General features: G+C 48.1%; 1 protein-coding gene across 7 annotated transcripts in view; it reads right to left on the bottom strand.

The window, feature by feature from the left end:
- Positions 1–15,658, bottom strand: part of PITPNC1 (phosphatidylinositol transfer protein cytoplasmic 1) — a 227,088-nt gene that overhangs the window by 14,901 nt on the left and 196,529 nt on the right. For all 7 annotated transcript variants that reach the window (XM_036267860.1, XM_036267866.1, XM_036267864.1 and 4 more), the window contains one exon: positions 2,458–2,613. In XM_036267860.1, the coding sequence (XP_036123753.1) occupies positions 2,458–2,613 (156 nt within the window). The remainder of the gene's footprint in view (positions 1–2,457; positions 2,614–15,658) is intronic.

Genomic DNA, 15,658 nt, shown 5'->3' with positions numbered 1-15,658 from the left:
TTGGTGAATTTGCAGAAACAAGGGCAGCATTTATAATAAAGCGTTTATTATTCTTCAGGCCTCTGGATATCTAGCGAGGCTTGAGGAGGAACCATGTAATGAAAATAAGAAACAACAAGAAGCTGTACACACTTGAGTGCCGAGCGTGTCAAATTCACGGAACTCGAAAGAACAGCATCGAGGCATCGGTAAATAGACCCGATTGCATTAAGCACAACACAGCTGCCTGCTTGGAAACAAGAATTCAATAATGTGCTAATAGCTCGCTCTCGAACATTTCTTCCCTTTAACTGTGAAAAGATTCTTCGAAGACAAAGGTGTTCAGAGAAAGGCACCCATGCAGATGCTAGCCTCAGATACTCATTAGCGACTCGCGTGCCAGAGCAGGTGTGCTCTGGGGCGTGGATAAGTACCACTTCATTCCACTTGGAAGTGGGCAACGGGAATGCCTATGCTAGAGTGTAATTCTTACAGGTATCTTAAAGTAACGGAGTCTCAAAACTAGCCAAAGTTGTCTGTAAGAAACACAGTGCGCCCTGTGGACATCTAAATACGCTTTGTGAGAGGAGGAAATAAAATGCACTATAGTAGTGGCCCTAGTAAGAGATCAGTTGTGGTTAAAGAATGGTGGGGGTTGTAGGAAATCAAGGAAGTTACAGCCTGAGACGGACACAGAGCTGAGGCTGGGAAGTATCTACTCCGGGAGCCCTGGCTGTCTCCCCGCTGAATAACCGAGACACGGCAGGCCCACAGGAGGTCCCAGAACCGGATTTCTGTGTATCTCCGGCTCCCACCTCCGGTGGGGCAGAATGGGTTCTGGGCTCAGCAGAAGACCGGCACACTTCTCTGTCTCAGATTCGTTCAGAGTCTGCTGCCATCATGAACCCACATTCAGCCTCCTCCTTGGACCTACATTCAAGATTCACACATTTTAATGTCAACTGTCCCCCATAGACAAATCCATCCAAGTAACAAAAAGCTCAGCACATTAAGGTTAAATTCCAACACCTCCAAGAGAATTTCAGAAAGCTAGTTATTAAGTGGAAAAGCAGACAGATCCCCAGCCTATCGGGAACACAGAGACAACATGGGGAGCATTTATCTGAATGGAAGTGGAAGGATTTTAAAGGCAGTGCTCGACTCTGCGTTTCCCATTTTTCCCCCTATGAGGACAGGGGTCATGTTAGAAACCCCGAAACAAACTTCAATCATTACCAAGTGAATTCCTGCTACAAAATTAATGAGTGTATCAAAGCGGGTATAACTCTGAAATCTGTGTATTACGACTGTTCACCATTCTTTGGTTGACAGTATTATATGACTACTGGGATTTTTGTTCTGTCTCTTGGGCGTCTTCTGCCTTAGGGGTATACATTTGAGGACCGTTGAGTGAGAAGTTTCCTTGGGGACTGCACACGCAGATGAACCCTGTGCCTCTGCCTGGAACCCAAGTATCCAAGTACCAAGTTACAAGTACCCATGACCGGAAGTAGGTTAGCCCAATGCCAAAGGAGAAATATGCTTGTTTGTTTTCAATTATAGTTTGCATTAAACATTGTTTTATATTAGTTTCAGGTGTACAGGTAAAGACAATCATATACTTTACAAAGTGCTCCCCCGATATTTCCAGTACCTGCCTGGCACCATACACAGTTATTACAATATTGTTGACTATATTCCCTATGCTGTACTTTATGTTCCTGTGAATATTTTGTAACTACCAACGTGTACTTCTTAATCCCTTTCACCCAGTCCCCCAACCATCAGTCTGATCTGTGTGTCTGTAAGAATGTTTTTTTTTAAACATTGTTTTAATTTTTTCCCCTTTATTGATTTTTTTAGAGAGAGAGAAAGGGAGGAGAGAGAGATAGAAACACTGATGAGAGAGAACACTGACTGCCTGCCTCCTGTATGCCCCCACTGGGGGGTCAGGCCCACAACCTGGGCATGTGACCTGGCTGGGAATTGAACTGGCGACCTCTTGGTGCATGGATCGATGCTCAACCACTGAGCCACACCAGTGTTCTTTAGATTCCACATGTAAGTGAAATCATATGGTATTTGTCTTTGTCTGGCTTATTTAGCTTAGCATAATACTCACTGGGTCCATCCATGGTGCTGCAAATGGTAAGATTTTATTCTTTTTTTTATAGATGACTAATATTTCCTTGTTTATGTATATACCACAGCTTTTTCATCCACTTGTTTAGTAATGGGCACTTGGGTGGCTTCCATATGGGAGAAATAGGCTTTGAACACCCAACTTCCCGAATACGCTCACAACAACAGGAGATGACGTTAGACATCTATCAGTGGAAGAAAATGAAACCTGTATGGAAAGTCATTTGCATAAGACAGGGCTGTCGAGATGCCGTTACCCCGCGCTGGCTCGGCCTCTGCTGTGCGCCTTACCACAGGCACAGTACGCCGTTTGCAGCTCAGGAACCGCTCACTTACCTTGTGCACAAACTGTTCCACTCTGGTCTGAAGGCCCCACACCTCGAACTTCACGGTCACCAGCTTGTAGGAGCACATGATGGGCTGATGACTGTCTCTCCAGCCTTCCCTCAACTGTCCCCGTCCTGTCTTCTCTGACTTGAAGTGTTTGGGATCCTGGAAAAAAATATACCAAAGAAATGGTAACTGAAAAGTTCAATCATCATTTATAGGAAAGAAGTGAAGAGAATAAGCGAAACTAAGTGAAAGAAGCCAAGGCCACACTGTACAATTCCATTCACATGAAATACCCAGAACAGGCAAGTCTGTGGAGAAGAAAGTAGATTAGTGGCCTAAGGCTGGGGGCTGGGCTGGGATAAGGAAGGACAGCTATGGGAACAAAGATTCTTTTGGGGGTGAAAAAATGTTTTAAAATTAAATTTAAGTTGATGGCTTAAAACTCTGCAAGTGTGCTAAAAACCACTGAACTGTACTTTAAATGGGTGAACTCTCTGGCATGTAAATTATGTGTCAATAAAACCGTGAAAGATACAGAAATGCAATAAAAATGTTATATGCTGCCCTTAGTCAGATTTTTCAGTGTGTGCACTGGCTCTGGGTTTGACGACATCCCTGCATAAATTAATACTGTAATAGTCGGTACTCTAAGCACATGTTTACTAAATGTACACCGTGGGCATGGTACAGAACAAGCATTACATTATGTTGTTCCTTGATCCAATTTCTTTGTCCTGAGGGGTATGAAAGGGCATCGGCTACGCGTGTGGTCTGTGTGTGGTCGTAGGGAACTTCCTTCCATGCAGGGAACAGACTCTACTATACTTGGATATCTCTGTTCCCTGACCTTCCTCCGGGGTCTCTCCTAATTTGCATCGGTTGCAGGAAAACGGTGGGCCTGGGGGTAGAAAGGGACCAGAGTGAGATAAATATATAATTAATGGAATGCAAAATTGACAAAAGTAATCTACAAGAGGGGGAAGGAAAGAGAATGCATGATAAGTATCCCCATAGAATAAGTTCTTCTGTGAAGGGAGAGGCTGATGATCTCGAGTGTGGGCAGCCTTTGAATCTTTGGTACCGACTTTACCATGGCGGATTTTTATCACCTGAACCAACCTGGAAACGGAAATGATATGCACAGGCCTGGAAAGATTACGATAATTTCATAACATGATGCATGAAAAAGGCAGAAGGACAGAGTCTGGCCCATAGCAAGTACTCCATTCATGGAAACTATGATTACACTTCCCAAAATAGCCACCGAAGACGTAGAGTAATGGTCCAGGGTGGAGACAGCAATTCCTCCCAAAGCACCCTGGGGTTTGTAGTAAAATACTTGATGTTTAAGGCCAGGGGATGAATTCCTGCCTGCCCTGGGTTTCTATACCACATAAAGCCATTAAGAATAAAAAGAGAAAACCAACTGATCAAGAGATGTTTCACTAGGGAGACTGTAGTAGATAATCTCCGAACATGGTCTCCATCCGTTCCTTCCCTGACACTTCCTATCACCAACAGGGGAAGGCCATCAGCCCTCCCCTTGAACGAGGCTGGCTTTTGGGCTGCTTTGACCAATGCAATGTGGCAAAAGAGACACCTTGTCAGTTCAGGTCACACTGTACATTTCAGATTTCTTAAGAATAAAGCAAGCCCTGGTCAGTTTGGCTCAGCGGTTAGAGCGTCGGCCTGCGGTCAAGAGAGGCCCGGGTTCGGTTCCCGATAAGGGCACGAACCTCGGTTGCAGTTTGTCCCCGGCCCTGGTTGGGTTGTGCAGGAGGCAGCCACTCAATGTGTCCCTTTCGCGTTGATGTTTCTCTCTCTCTTCCTCTCTCTCCCTCCCACTCTGTCTGAACAAAAAAATGGAAAAATGTCCTCGAATGATAAAAAAAAAAAAGAATAAAGCAAGACTGCAAAATCAAACTTGGAACACGGGCGGGTTGAATTTCCAAAGCAGCCAAGAACTTCGGGGCCTCACAGCTAATTTCAGTTCTGAGCAGAAAGGTGCTGCCGCCTGGATTGTGGTGAGAATTAGGTAGATGCTGAAATCCAGGAGTGGTTCCCGACTACACCGCCAAATGATAAAATCACATTAGGATATCGTGAAAATAAGGTTTTAGGAAAAGACTGGACGGAAAAGAGAAGGGCACTGTATTTTCAAGATGCAGAATAGGATTTTTAAGATGGAAGTGTTAATTCAGTTTCATGTCCTCGATTTTATGGATAAGGGCACTAAGGCCTGAGAGAAATGAAATACTTTGCCCCAAACCACAGGCGCTTGGTAATGGAGGGACTAGAATCCCAGCCTCCCCGTGATTCTAGCCCAATGTTCTTTCCACTACATTTACTTTTAATACTAAACAGGGAAAGGGTGTTTTCGTTCTAGCCAGACGCCAAAGAAGCAATTAACAGTTGGGCTTCCTGTGGCAATAGTGCGCTGATGTTTTGCAAGTCTGCAGTCATATCTAGAGATGCTGATTTCACCTAGAAATCTCAGGCGTGGCCTACACTTAGGAATTCACTTTCTACACGAGAGCTGGAGGGAGGTGAGGGAGAAGAATGTACCAGAGGGCTCCTTTAATCAAAATTCAAGATCAGAATGAACATCCGACTGAATGCCTTGGAATGAAGATGAGGAAAAATCTAACCTCCAGGTCTCACCTGAAACATTCTGGTTGCAAACTTTTTCCCTTTTGCCCTTTGGACCGCATCTCCCATGATCCTCATCCCCACCCGCACCCCAATACCTATTCCTCTTGAAATCATTTTCAACTCTCATTTTCTCACTTGAGTGTGTGAACATAAATATCTAAATTGTCCAATTACATATTCAGTTGACCTTGCGTAGAAACTTTTTTTTATCCTCACCCGAGGCCATTTTTACATTCAACTTCAGATAGAGCGGGAGGGAGAGAGGGAGGGAGAGAGAAACATCAATGTGAGAGAGACACATCGAGTGGTTGCCACCCACATGACTCCAACAGGGGCCAGGGACAAACCGCAACCAAGGCACGTGCCCAGCGGGAACCGAACCTGGGTCTCTCCGGTCTGTGGGTCGACGCTCTAACCGCTGAGCCAAACTGGCCAGGGCCATGCGTAGAATCTTTAACATTTTTTTATTTTTAAAATTTCTGGTTTGTGTTTCTTTAGCTACTACAATATCTTAGTCCTCAAACTATTATATCACTTATATTGTCCTTCATAAAAGAAGTGGATTGTTTTACATTTAAACTTTCATTTCCAGGTTTCCTTATTTTATTTATTTTTTATCCTCACCTGATGACATTTTTGTATTTATCCTCAGATAGAGCAGGAGGGAGAGAGGGAGGAAGGGAGAGAGAGAAAAATTGATGTGAGAGAGACACATTGAGTGGTTGCCACCCATACGACTCCAACTGGGGCCTTTGGGGCCAGGGACAAACCGCAACCGAGGTATGTGCCCTCAGCAGGACCAAAACCCGGGACTCTTCCAGTCTGCGGGCCGACGCTCTAACCGCTGACCAAACCGGCCAGGGCCCAAGTTTCCTTATTTTATTTATTTATTTATTTTTTTGTTTTATCCTCACCTGAGGACATTTTTCCATTTTTTGTACAGATAGAGTGGGAGGGAGAGAGAGGAAGAGAGAGAAACATCGACGTGAAGGGACACATCGAGTGGCTGCCACCCGCACGACCAACCAGGGCCGGGGACAAACTGCAACCGAAGTACGTGCCCTTAGCGGGAACCGAACCCGGGTCTCTCCAGACCGCAGGCCGACGCTCTAACCGCTGAGTCAAACCGGCCAGGGCCCAAGTTTCCTTATTTTAAAACAAGGTTTATCAACCTCCACTGTCTCTGATGCTACAAATCCTCTGGACCATCCCACACTTTGGTTTCAGGCTTTGGCCCATTTTATTTTTAAAATTAATTTAATTTTTTTTTTTTTTTTGAGAGAGAGGAAGGAAGAGTGATAGAAACATTGATGTGAGAGAGAAACATCTATTGGCTGCCTCCTGCACGCCCCCTATTGGGATCAAGCCCACAACCTGGGCATGTGCCCAGACGGAATTGAACTGGGACCTCTCAGTCCATGAGATGACGCTCAATCCACTGAGCCACACTGGCTGGGCTGCTTTGGCCTATATTAAAAGGACATAAAGTTTGATGTTAGTGTGACTGAGAGATTACATCTTTTTTTTTTTTTCCTCACCCGAGTACACCTTTGCATTTTTGTTCAGATAGAGTGGCAGGGAGAGAGGGGAAGTGAGAGAGAGAGAGAAAAACATCGATGTGAAAGGGACACATCGAGTGGCTGCCTCCTGCACAACTCCAAGTGGGGCCGGGGACAAACTGCAACCGAGGTACGTGCTCTTAGCGGGAACCGAAACTGGCTCTCTCTGGACCGCAGGCCGACGCTCCAACTGCTGAGCCAAACCGGCCAGGGCGAGAGATTACATCTTGAAACTGCTGGATCCCGACCCAGTGCAGTCAGAAGTACAGTGCAAGTCCTCTGTAGTGGCAGGTGATCCCTCAAAAGTTATGTCCTAGTCCTCACTACCAGTAACTGTGGATGTGATCTTATTTGGGAACAAAAGTCTTTGCAGATGTAGAAGCTAAAGACCTCCACATGAGATCATCCTAGATTAAGAGGGTTGGGCCCTAAGTTCAGTGACAAGTGTCCTGGTAAGAAACAAAAATGGTATAGACACAGAAAAGAGGCCACATGATGTCAGAGACAGAGACTGAAGTTTTACAGCCACAGACCAAGGAACTCCTGGAGCCACCAGATGCCGGAAAAAGCAGGAAAGAATTCTCTAGAGCCTCGCCCTGATTCAGGGCTTGTGGCCTCCAGAACCTCGAGAGAAACCTCTGGGACAAGAAGCAAGGCTAAACCCCCACCCCCGTGCTTCTTTTTTTTTTTTTCCTTTTTTTTTTTTTGTTTTGTTTAGGTTGAGTGGGGGGGAGAGAGAGGAACAGAGAGAGAGAGAGAAACATCGATGTGAAAGGAACACATCGAGTGGCTGCCACCCGCACGACCAACCAGGGCCGGGGACAAACTGCAACCGAGGTACGCGCCCTTAGCGGGAACCGAACCCGGGTCTCTCCGGACCGCAGGCCGACGCTCCAACCGCTGAGCCAAACCGGCCAGGGCCCCCCGTGCTTCTTATGTAACAAGTCTTGGGGCCTGGGCACCCAGCTTTTCAAAAGCTCCCTCATGTGTCCGAATGCACAGCCAAGGTTAAGCCACTGCTCTGAGACACAGTATTACCTCAGGTCTGCCTGTCTCCCAGACCTGGGCTCCCAACCTTATAGCCTGTGGACAGGACAGGGTTAATGCTAACTCCCTCATGGGGTTGTTGCAAGGCTTCAGTTGGATAATGTAGGCAAAGTCCCCAGTGCAGCACTCAACAGATGGCATGTGATAGACAGGAGACATCCCAGAGAGATAAGAAACATCCTCTAGAGATACTGTAATGCAATTTCCTCAAATCTCATTAAGCTCCTCAAAAGAAGGCAGCAGGAACGTCCGAAGAGCTGCGGGATGATTATTACTTTGTTGTTATCCTGGGGTCGAGTGTACAGAAAAATGCTGATGAGCACAACAGAAACAGGACTGCCCACCATCATGCAGGTGTCCGAGCCAGTGAAAGGCTGGTGGCACTTCCATTTTTTGGAAGCTGTCACCTGCCTTTGTCCCTAAGAGTGGTGGTGGAAAAAATCCCAGCAGGGTTCTTGCTTGTTGGGACGAAATGACTAGGTTCTGGGCCAAGGACAAGGGATAGTCTGCAGTCTCAGGACCAAGTCCTCTCTGTTTGTTTCATGTTTCCGTGGCAGGTTCCAAGACGACAAAGCAGAGAGCAAAGCACCTTGCCCTATGCAGGCTGCTCCCTTAGGGAGGGATGGCCCCGATTTCACTGGGCCTCACATGGTGGCCCACGCAAGAGCCAAGCTGGGAGCGTCCCTGGTGGTGAACACACTTGGCAGCTAGCTCCAGCAGCACGATGGGTCAGTCTTGAAGATGGACTGGCTTTGAGCATCTTAGAAGTTTCTTAAGAGCTTTCCTATTTTTTTTTTAATCCTCACTCGAGGACATTTTTGCATTTATCTTCAGATAGAGTGGGAGGGAGAGAGAGAGAGAAAAACATCGATATGAGAGAGACACATCAACTGGCCGCCACCCACACGACCCCCAACTAGGGCCGGGGACGAAATGCAACCGAGGTACGTGCCCTTAGCGGGAACCGAACCCGGGTCTCTCTGGTCCACGAGCCGATGCTCTAACTGCTGAGCCAAATCGGCCAGGGCAAGAGCTGCTTTCCTAAGAGAATGGAGAGCTACACACAGACAGGTGCAACCCTTTGCTTCCACTAACCTTCCAAGTGAGGGTGGGCTCTGTCCCCTAATGGGGAAACGGTATTCTATCGCCAGGGAGGGCTACAGTAGCAAAGTACCACCGCCTGGGTGTCTTAAACAACAGAAATGTGTTGTCTCACGGGTCTGGAGGCTGGAAGTCTGAGATCAAGGCGTGTGCGGGGCTGGTTCCCTCGGAGGGCTATACACAATTTGTTCCATGCCTCTCTGCTAGCTTCCTGTGCTTTGGCCTGCCGGCAATTTAGGTATTCCTTGGTTTACAGGTGCACACCTGTCACATGCCAGTCTCCCTGCATGTCTCCACTTCGTCTTCCCTCTGCGCATGTCATTCTCTGTGTCTAAATCTCTCCCTGTTGTAAGGACACCAGTCATCCTGGATAACGGCCCTATCAAAGCTCATTTTAATCCAATCACCTCTGTAAAGATCCAATTTCCAAATAAGGTCACACTCTCAGGTGCTAGGGGTTAGGACTCCAACAAATGCTCCCGCAGTCATGGGGCGCTGAACCCCACACTGCCCAGCCGCGGCTGGATGCACGGGGTGATGCGGATTCTCTGGGAGCAGCGCGCTTGCCGGGCGGGCTCTGCGCAGCGGCGGGCGGGCTGGGAACGCGCCGGCTGGAGTCCGTCTGGGTGGGGGCTTCCCAGTTCATCTGCAGCGAGAGCTCTGGTTCCCGCTGCTGCGGCCGCTCCCCAGGCTTCGCAGATGGCACACTGGACCTCTGCAGTCAAAGCCCACCTGTATGGAGGAAGGTGAGCTGGTGCCAGGACTGTCTCCCTGTGGCCAGATGGACCTCACTGGCCACCCTTCTGGGCCGGCACATCTTCTTTAGAAGGTTTCCTCTCCACAAGGTCAAGCACACCTCCGGGCCTCAGCCAACGCGCACTTGGACAGAGCAGAACCAAGGTGACACTAGGGCTACTTCGTGAGTGTGCCCAGGTGCCACTGTCCCTGTGTTTGTTAGAATCAGTCTCACACCTTGGAGGCGCCAGGAGAAGCCCCCAGGAGATCCTGGAACGTGGCCGGGGCATGGCTGGAGCGTGGCTTCCCTCTCAGAGGCGATATTATTAGCCAACTTTCACTGAGATGATTAATTACACTTTCAATTTGAACCACAGAAGACCATATCCAACAGGGGCTTGCCTTGTTAATTGAAATGAGAAGTTTTTGATAAATGTTAAATGAAAAAGGGCTAAGCAGTAACAGGCTAGGAGCGGCTACATTATGTAACCATAACACTTAGCTCTGAAATAGGGACGAACCAAGGATACATATCAGATTTTTTTTTTCTGCATCTGGAACTTTTCTGGAAGACTCCAAGGTGTTACAGATACTATTTCTCCATCCCCTGCAAAGGAGGGCCGTGTCAACCAGGTAAAAGTCAGCCCTGACTTTAGACCAAGATTTCTTGAACTTGAATCCTAAAAGGATTACACAAAAAATTAAGGAGCTTTCTTTTTTTTTTAATCCTCACCCGAGGACAGTTTTCCATTTTTTTGTTCAGGTAGAGTGGGAGGGAGAGAGAGGAACAGAGAGAGAGAGAGAAACATCGACATGAACGGAACACATCGAGTGGCTGCCACCCACACGACCGACCAGGGCCGGGGACAAACTGCAACCGAGGTACGTGCCCTTAGCGGGAACCGAACCCGGGTCTCTCTGGACCGCAGGCCGACGCTCTAATCGCTGAGCCAAACCGGCCAGGGCAAAAATTAAGGAGCTTTCAAAGAAGCTTGTCCCAGCAGACCACATATTAAAAGATTCCATTCACGTGAAATGTCTAGAACAGAGAAATCTATAGAGAAAGAAAAATTAGTGGTTGTCTAGGGCTGGGGTGAGGGCTTGTGGGCAAGTGAGAGCTAAAGCATTTGGGGTTCCTTTTGGTGGCGATGAACGGGTTTTAAATCTGATGGGCGACATGCATATCTGAATATACTAAAATCCACTGAATTCTACACTTCAAATGAGTGCACTGTATGGTATGTGAACTATATCTCAACAATGCTGTTAAATAAAAAAAAAATAGAACTAAGGACCTTGCAGAGTGTGCTTGAGAACCGACCAAAAACTTTACTTTTAAAAGGTCAACTGCTATGCATCAGCTTAAAAAAAAAACCAACACCTAAACGCAAACTGCAGCCAGAAGCAGCCAATTCTTGCTTTGTTAGCAGTTAATACCTAAAGTGCTATTTTTGAAGCACCGGCTCTTGGCACCAGACTGTACCACAAACACTGAGGGACCTGGGCTACTGCTCTGCAGTGACCCTCTTAAAGGAGCTTGACTCGTAGGTGCGGCTGACGTGCAGAAAGGCAGCCCAGGAGGTGGCTGTGGTGGGGGACGGCTCGGCGTGTGTTCTGAGCCCTTCTCAGGGACAAGTCAGTGCCAGAACACGTGCAACTCTGTACTTGGAGAGGAGGGAGCATGAGAATGGAAAATTTGAGCATGCACCACAAAATAACTGAATAGTCGGCAGTCTTGAGCTCTGAGGGTGATCTCGGTTGATGGCTTTCAGGGACGAGGGAGAAGATTAAATGAAGGGAACCCAAGAGAGGTGGTCAGAAGACGGGGGTGGTGGTGCACAAATAATCCCACTAGCTAGTGCTTAACGAAATGCCTGCTGCTTCCGAGGCCTGTGTCGGGAACCCTGGGCAGTTAGCAGCATGGGTGGTCTGGGGCTTGTGGCTGCCGTCTAAAGTGGGGACAGACCATGTGGTGGGACTGAGCCCTCTAATCTCGGGGATCTAATGCTGTCTCTAGGTAGACAGTGTCAGAATTAAACTGCTGGGCACCTAGCTGGTCTCAGAGAATTGGAGAATCAGTTGGCATTAGAGAAAACACCCCAGAATTCTTCTTAAAAGAAAGCTATAAAGTACATTACTATGTTCATTTACAAAAAAAAAAAAAAGCCCACCTTGGCTGGTTTGGTTTAGCAGATAGAGCATCGGCACGTGGATCAGAGAGTCTGGGGTTCAATTCCCGCTAAGGGCGTGTGCCTCGGTTGCAGTTTGACCCCGGCCCTGGTTGGTTGTGCAGGTGGCAGCCACTCGATGTGTCCCTTTCACGTCGATGTTTCTCTCTCTCTTCCTCTCTCTCCCTCCCGCTCTATCTGAACAAAAAAATGGAAAAATGTCCTCGGGTGAGGATAAAAAAAAAATGCCCAAGGGAATGCTCCCATCCTAGTCCCAGACTCAGTCCGTACCTCTGCCCTGCCATGGGCATCTTCCATAAAACCCTCCTTCAGAAATCTGTGGACGGGCAGCAGGCATCGATCTCTATGTTCCCCCCAAAACTTGTGGGGCCACTTTCCAGTCTCTCGGATGGCAGTGCTGAGGGTGGGCCAGCACACCCCCATCTCAGAAAACAGTCAGCTGTTGTGCAGATGTCCTCATTTCTGTAACTGCTTCTCTTTGAATACTCCCTTCACATGGCTTTGGGGTGAGGCCAGAAGTGCACCCACATGACTGAGAATGTCCTTCCCCCATCTCTAAATAAAGACCAGGAGGCGGGGAGGGAGGGGTGCTGGGAGCCATGGGGAGGGGCCAGCTGGGCCATCTGGGTCGGCCCTGGGGAGCAGCAGGCCTTAGCAGACTAGCAGGTGCCTGTGGAACGTGGAGTCCTAACTCATTTGTCCCCGGCTTTGGACCTGGTCCCCAATTCCACAGCAACCAGAGACAGCTCCTAACATCCTGTTACATAATGCTAACCTGTTCCTTTCAACAGTGACTGATATGACTTTGTATTTTTAAAAGAACCTCAAAACCAGTCAGGTCACTCGAGGGCACATGGGTGAGGAAGCCACCTCACTGAGGGTGTGACAGTGAGAGCCCAGGCACCAGTCCCAGGAGCCAGTGGGCTGCGCTCTCCCCACGGGAAGCCGCCAGCACCTGGTCTGCAGCCTCTGAGCCGGGGCTACATGCTGGGGGTTGTCCTGTTCTCTTTGACCTTCGCGTGCTGTTTGCACACAGACTAAGAAGCATTAACGGCCCCGATCCACACTGAAGATATACAATTTGGCCCACAGATAGCTTGAGTTTCAAAAGGTGATAACAGACTAACAAATATTGGTGCTGAGTTACAACATGACAACAGAAATCAGCATGGGATTAGCTGTCCCTAAAGCTAGCTGACTCCTCACGTACTGTGTTATTTTGGGGCACTTGGACCTCCGACTTGTTGAACGGAGATGGGAGAGAGATGTTCAATAAGCCGATCCACTGCGATCTGAAGGCAATCGAGGATTTCCATGTTTAAAGTGGAACCGATTTCAAATTTATTTTAGCTTTAGATCCATTTTGTTTTTCCTAATATGATATCATTTGGAATCCCAGTATATAAAGCAGGCAAAGCCCTGGCTGGTTTGGCTCAGCAGTTAGAGCATCAGCCCATGGACTGAAGGGTCATGGGTTCGATTCTGGTCAAGGGCTCATACCCCTGGGTTGCAGGTTTCATCCCTGGCCCTGGTAGGGTCATTCGAGAGGCAACCAAATGATATATCTCTCTCATACACATGTCTCTCTCTCTCTCTCTCTCTCCCCCTCCCTCCCTTCCACTCTATCTAAAAAAATCAATGAAAAAAATATCCTTGGGTGAGCACACATACACACAGAAAATTAAAAAATAATAAAGCAGATAAAGTGAGGGATGGAGTCCTCAGGCTATTTCAACCTTCACTGATTGACCCGATATATTGACTGGGCCCAGCAGCCCCTCTGTGGGACCCTGCGCTCCATGGAACAGAACTGAGGGGGCCTGAAAAGGCTTTGGAATGACACCCCTGGGTTTGAATCTCTGTTCCAGCAACTACCTGAGTGGACCTGGGCAAGTCATTTTACCTTCAAGACTGTGGTGGGGATGAGAAAAGGCATATTTCTCAAGCTTCGTCTGTGGGCGTATTCTTGGCGGGGTGGGGGGTGTATAACTCTTTTTTCCCTTCACTGGTTTCCTGCACTACTCACTGGTAGGATGGTCAGTTTTTGTTTGTCCAGACCTGGTTCGTTTTGTCCAGTCTGCTGTTTTCTGGAGTGTTCATAAAGAGGAAATTTCCTCTGAAAGATGGGGAATGGAGTTCTGTCAGATGATTACTCCTCAGGAAGGTAACCGAGGCCCTGGAGAGGCCCTTCTTCCACCCACCCTGTGCTTCCCCAAGGTCCTCTTGCGCACGGTCAGTGAGACCCGGGTAAGGAGACACGCCGAAGGCGGACACAGACCTCCCGGCGTGTGTTTCAAAGACGGACAGCAGTTGTATGTACCTCGAGCTTTACCTAAGGAGCCAGGTTGGTAGGGTTGGACACTTTGGGGTCTGAATCGAGGCTCCCTGAAATTTCTGGCAAGTTAGTTAGGGTCTCTGAGCCTCAGTTTCCTTATGTATAAAATGGAGACAACGTCTATTCTACTGGGTTGTTAGGATTAAATGATATAACTGAGTAAATCAATTTAGCAGTGACTTGTTTTTCTCAAAAGTCAGTTTCCAGCCCTCTACGTCTGGGCTTAGCAATTCTACAAGAAATTGTTGAAACGTGTAAGGCCTAAGTTAACGAGCCAGTAATTGTATGCCTTTCTTTGGGCCTTTTAACAATAACAGATGAAGACAAGAGACTTAATGCTACCTATTCTTTCCTGGATATTTTTGGAGCAGAAGCTGAACAGCTGTACCTGGAGTCTGAATAAACAGAAAAAGTGGGAGAGAGCATCACTGGATCGGGTCTTATTTTTCCAGGGGAAAAGTACCTCTTCCATCATCACAGAGTCGTGGCTGGAGACTCGTGGAGGGCTAGGTGGGGAAAGGCTTGGACAGGACCGAGCCAGAGCACCCGGCAGACACTTTGATTAGAGGAAATAAACTTAGTGTGTTGATCCGGAGCCAGCACCCAGCTCAGAAGCAATTGGGGAGAAAACTGCACAAATGTATACTGTAATCAAGGCCATTGGCTGGCAGGGAAGGCGCGGGATGGGACTCCACAGATGGTATCACACTCCCAAGAGCTGGACCGATTCAAAGGCAGGGACCCCTCCCTCCGGAGGGGAACAGGCAGTCTTCCAGGGTTAGGACTGCTATTTCCTCTTCCTTCCACAAAATTAAAATAACAGTAAAATGCTTTCTAAACCGTGAACACAGAAAACAGACCTCTCTTAGGCACAGCTGCCCTACCTTGAATGGATAATAGACGACAAAATACTGCTCCTCTAGGCTTGGCTCTTGGCTCCCTGGTAAGCAAACCAGGCCTCTGACCCCGGGGCTGGTTGTCTCTGGCCAGGAGCTCCTCCCTCATACACCAAACGGAGACTGGTCATGGGTGTCATGGCAGGAAAAAGGCTGGGTCTCTGCTCTGAGCCATCTCCCCAAACCTGGTGCATTTACAGAGGTCCGTGGGTACCCTTTCCACATTTGGCTTGGTAGGTCTCGGGTGGGACCCAGGTCCCTCCATTTTTTTTAAAGCTTCCAAGGTGATTCTAATCTGATTTGGGAACTCTGCCCAAAAGGGCCAGGAAGTTCCGGTGTTTTAATTTAACAAGACTAAAAATAGCAGAGGCTGACAGAGCTGCCCCGAGTCCTGAGCAAGCTGTAGATTTGATGCCTGTTTTCTTGAAGGTACAGAGGGAGGTTCCCCAGGAGATGGAATTGAAGTGCTTGGTGGTGTAGGTTTACTTCTGCCTGAGAACCTTGGGCCCTTTGGCTCTGCTTCCTTCTTTCAACATCTTAACTATTCTTCTAAAATACACCCGGGTAAGAAGGCTCAAGGTGGACAGTTGATAAAATGGCAAAGCTGCCCTGGCCAGTTTGGCTCAGCAGTTAGAGCGTCGGCCTGCGGTCCGGAGAGACCCGGGTTCGGTTCCCGCTAAGGGCACGTAC

Source organism: Molossus molossus, unplaced genomic scaffold (genome assembly GCF_014108415.1).
Source record: "Molossus molossus isolate mMolMol1 unplaced genomic scaffold, mMolMol1.p scaffold_m16_p_19, whole genome shotgun sequence".
NCBI lineage: Eukaryota > Metazoa > Chordata > Mammalia > Chiroptera > Molossidae > Molossus > Molossus molossus.
The sequence above is the reverse complement of the archived record's forward strand: the minus strand, read 5'-3'. Positions and strand labels throughout refer to the sequence as shown.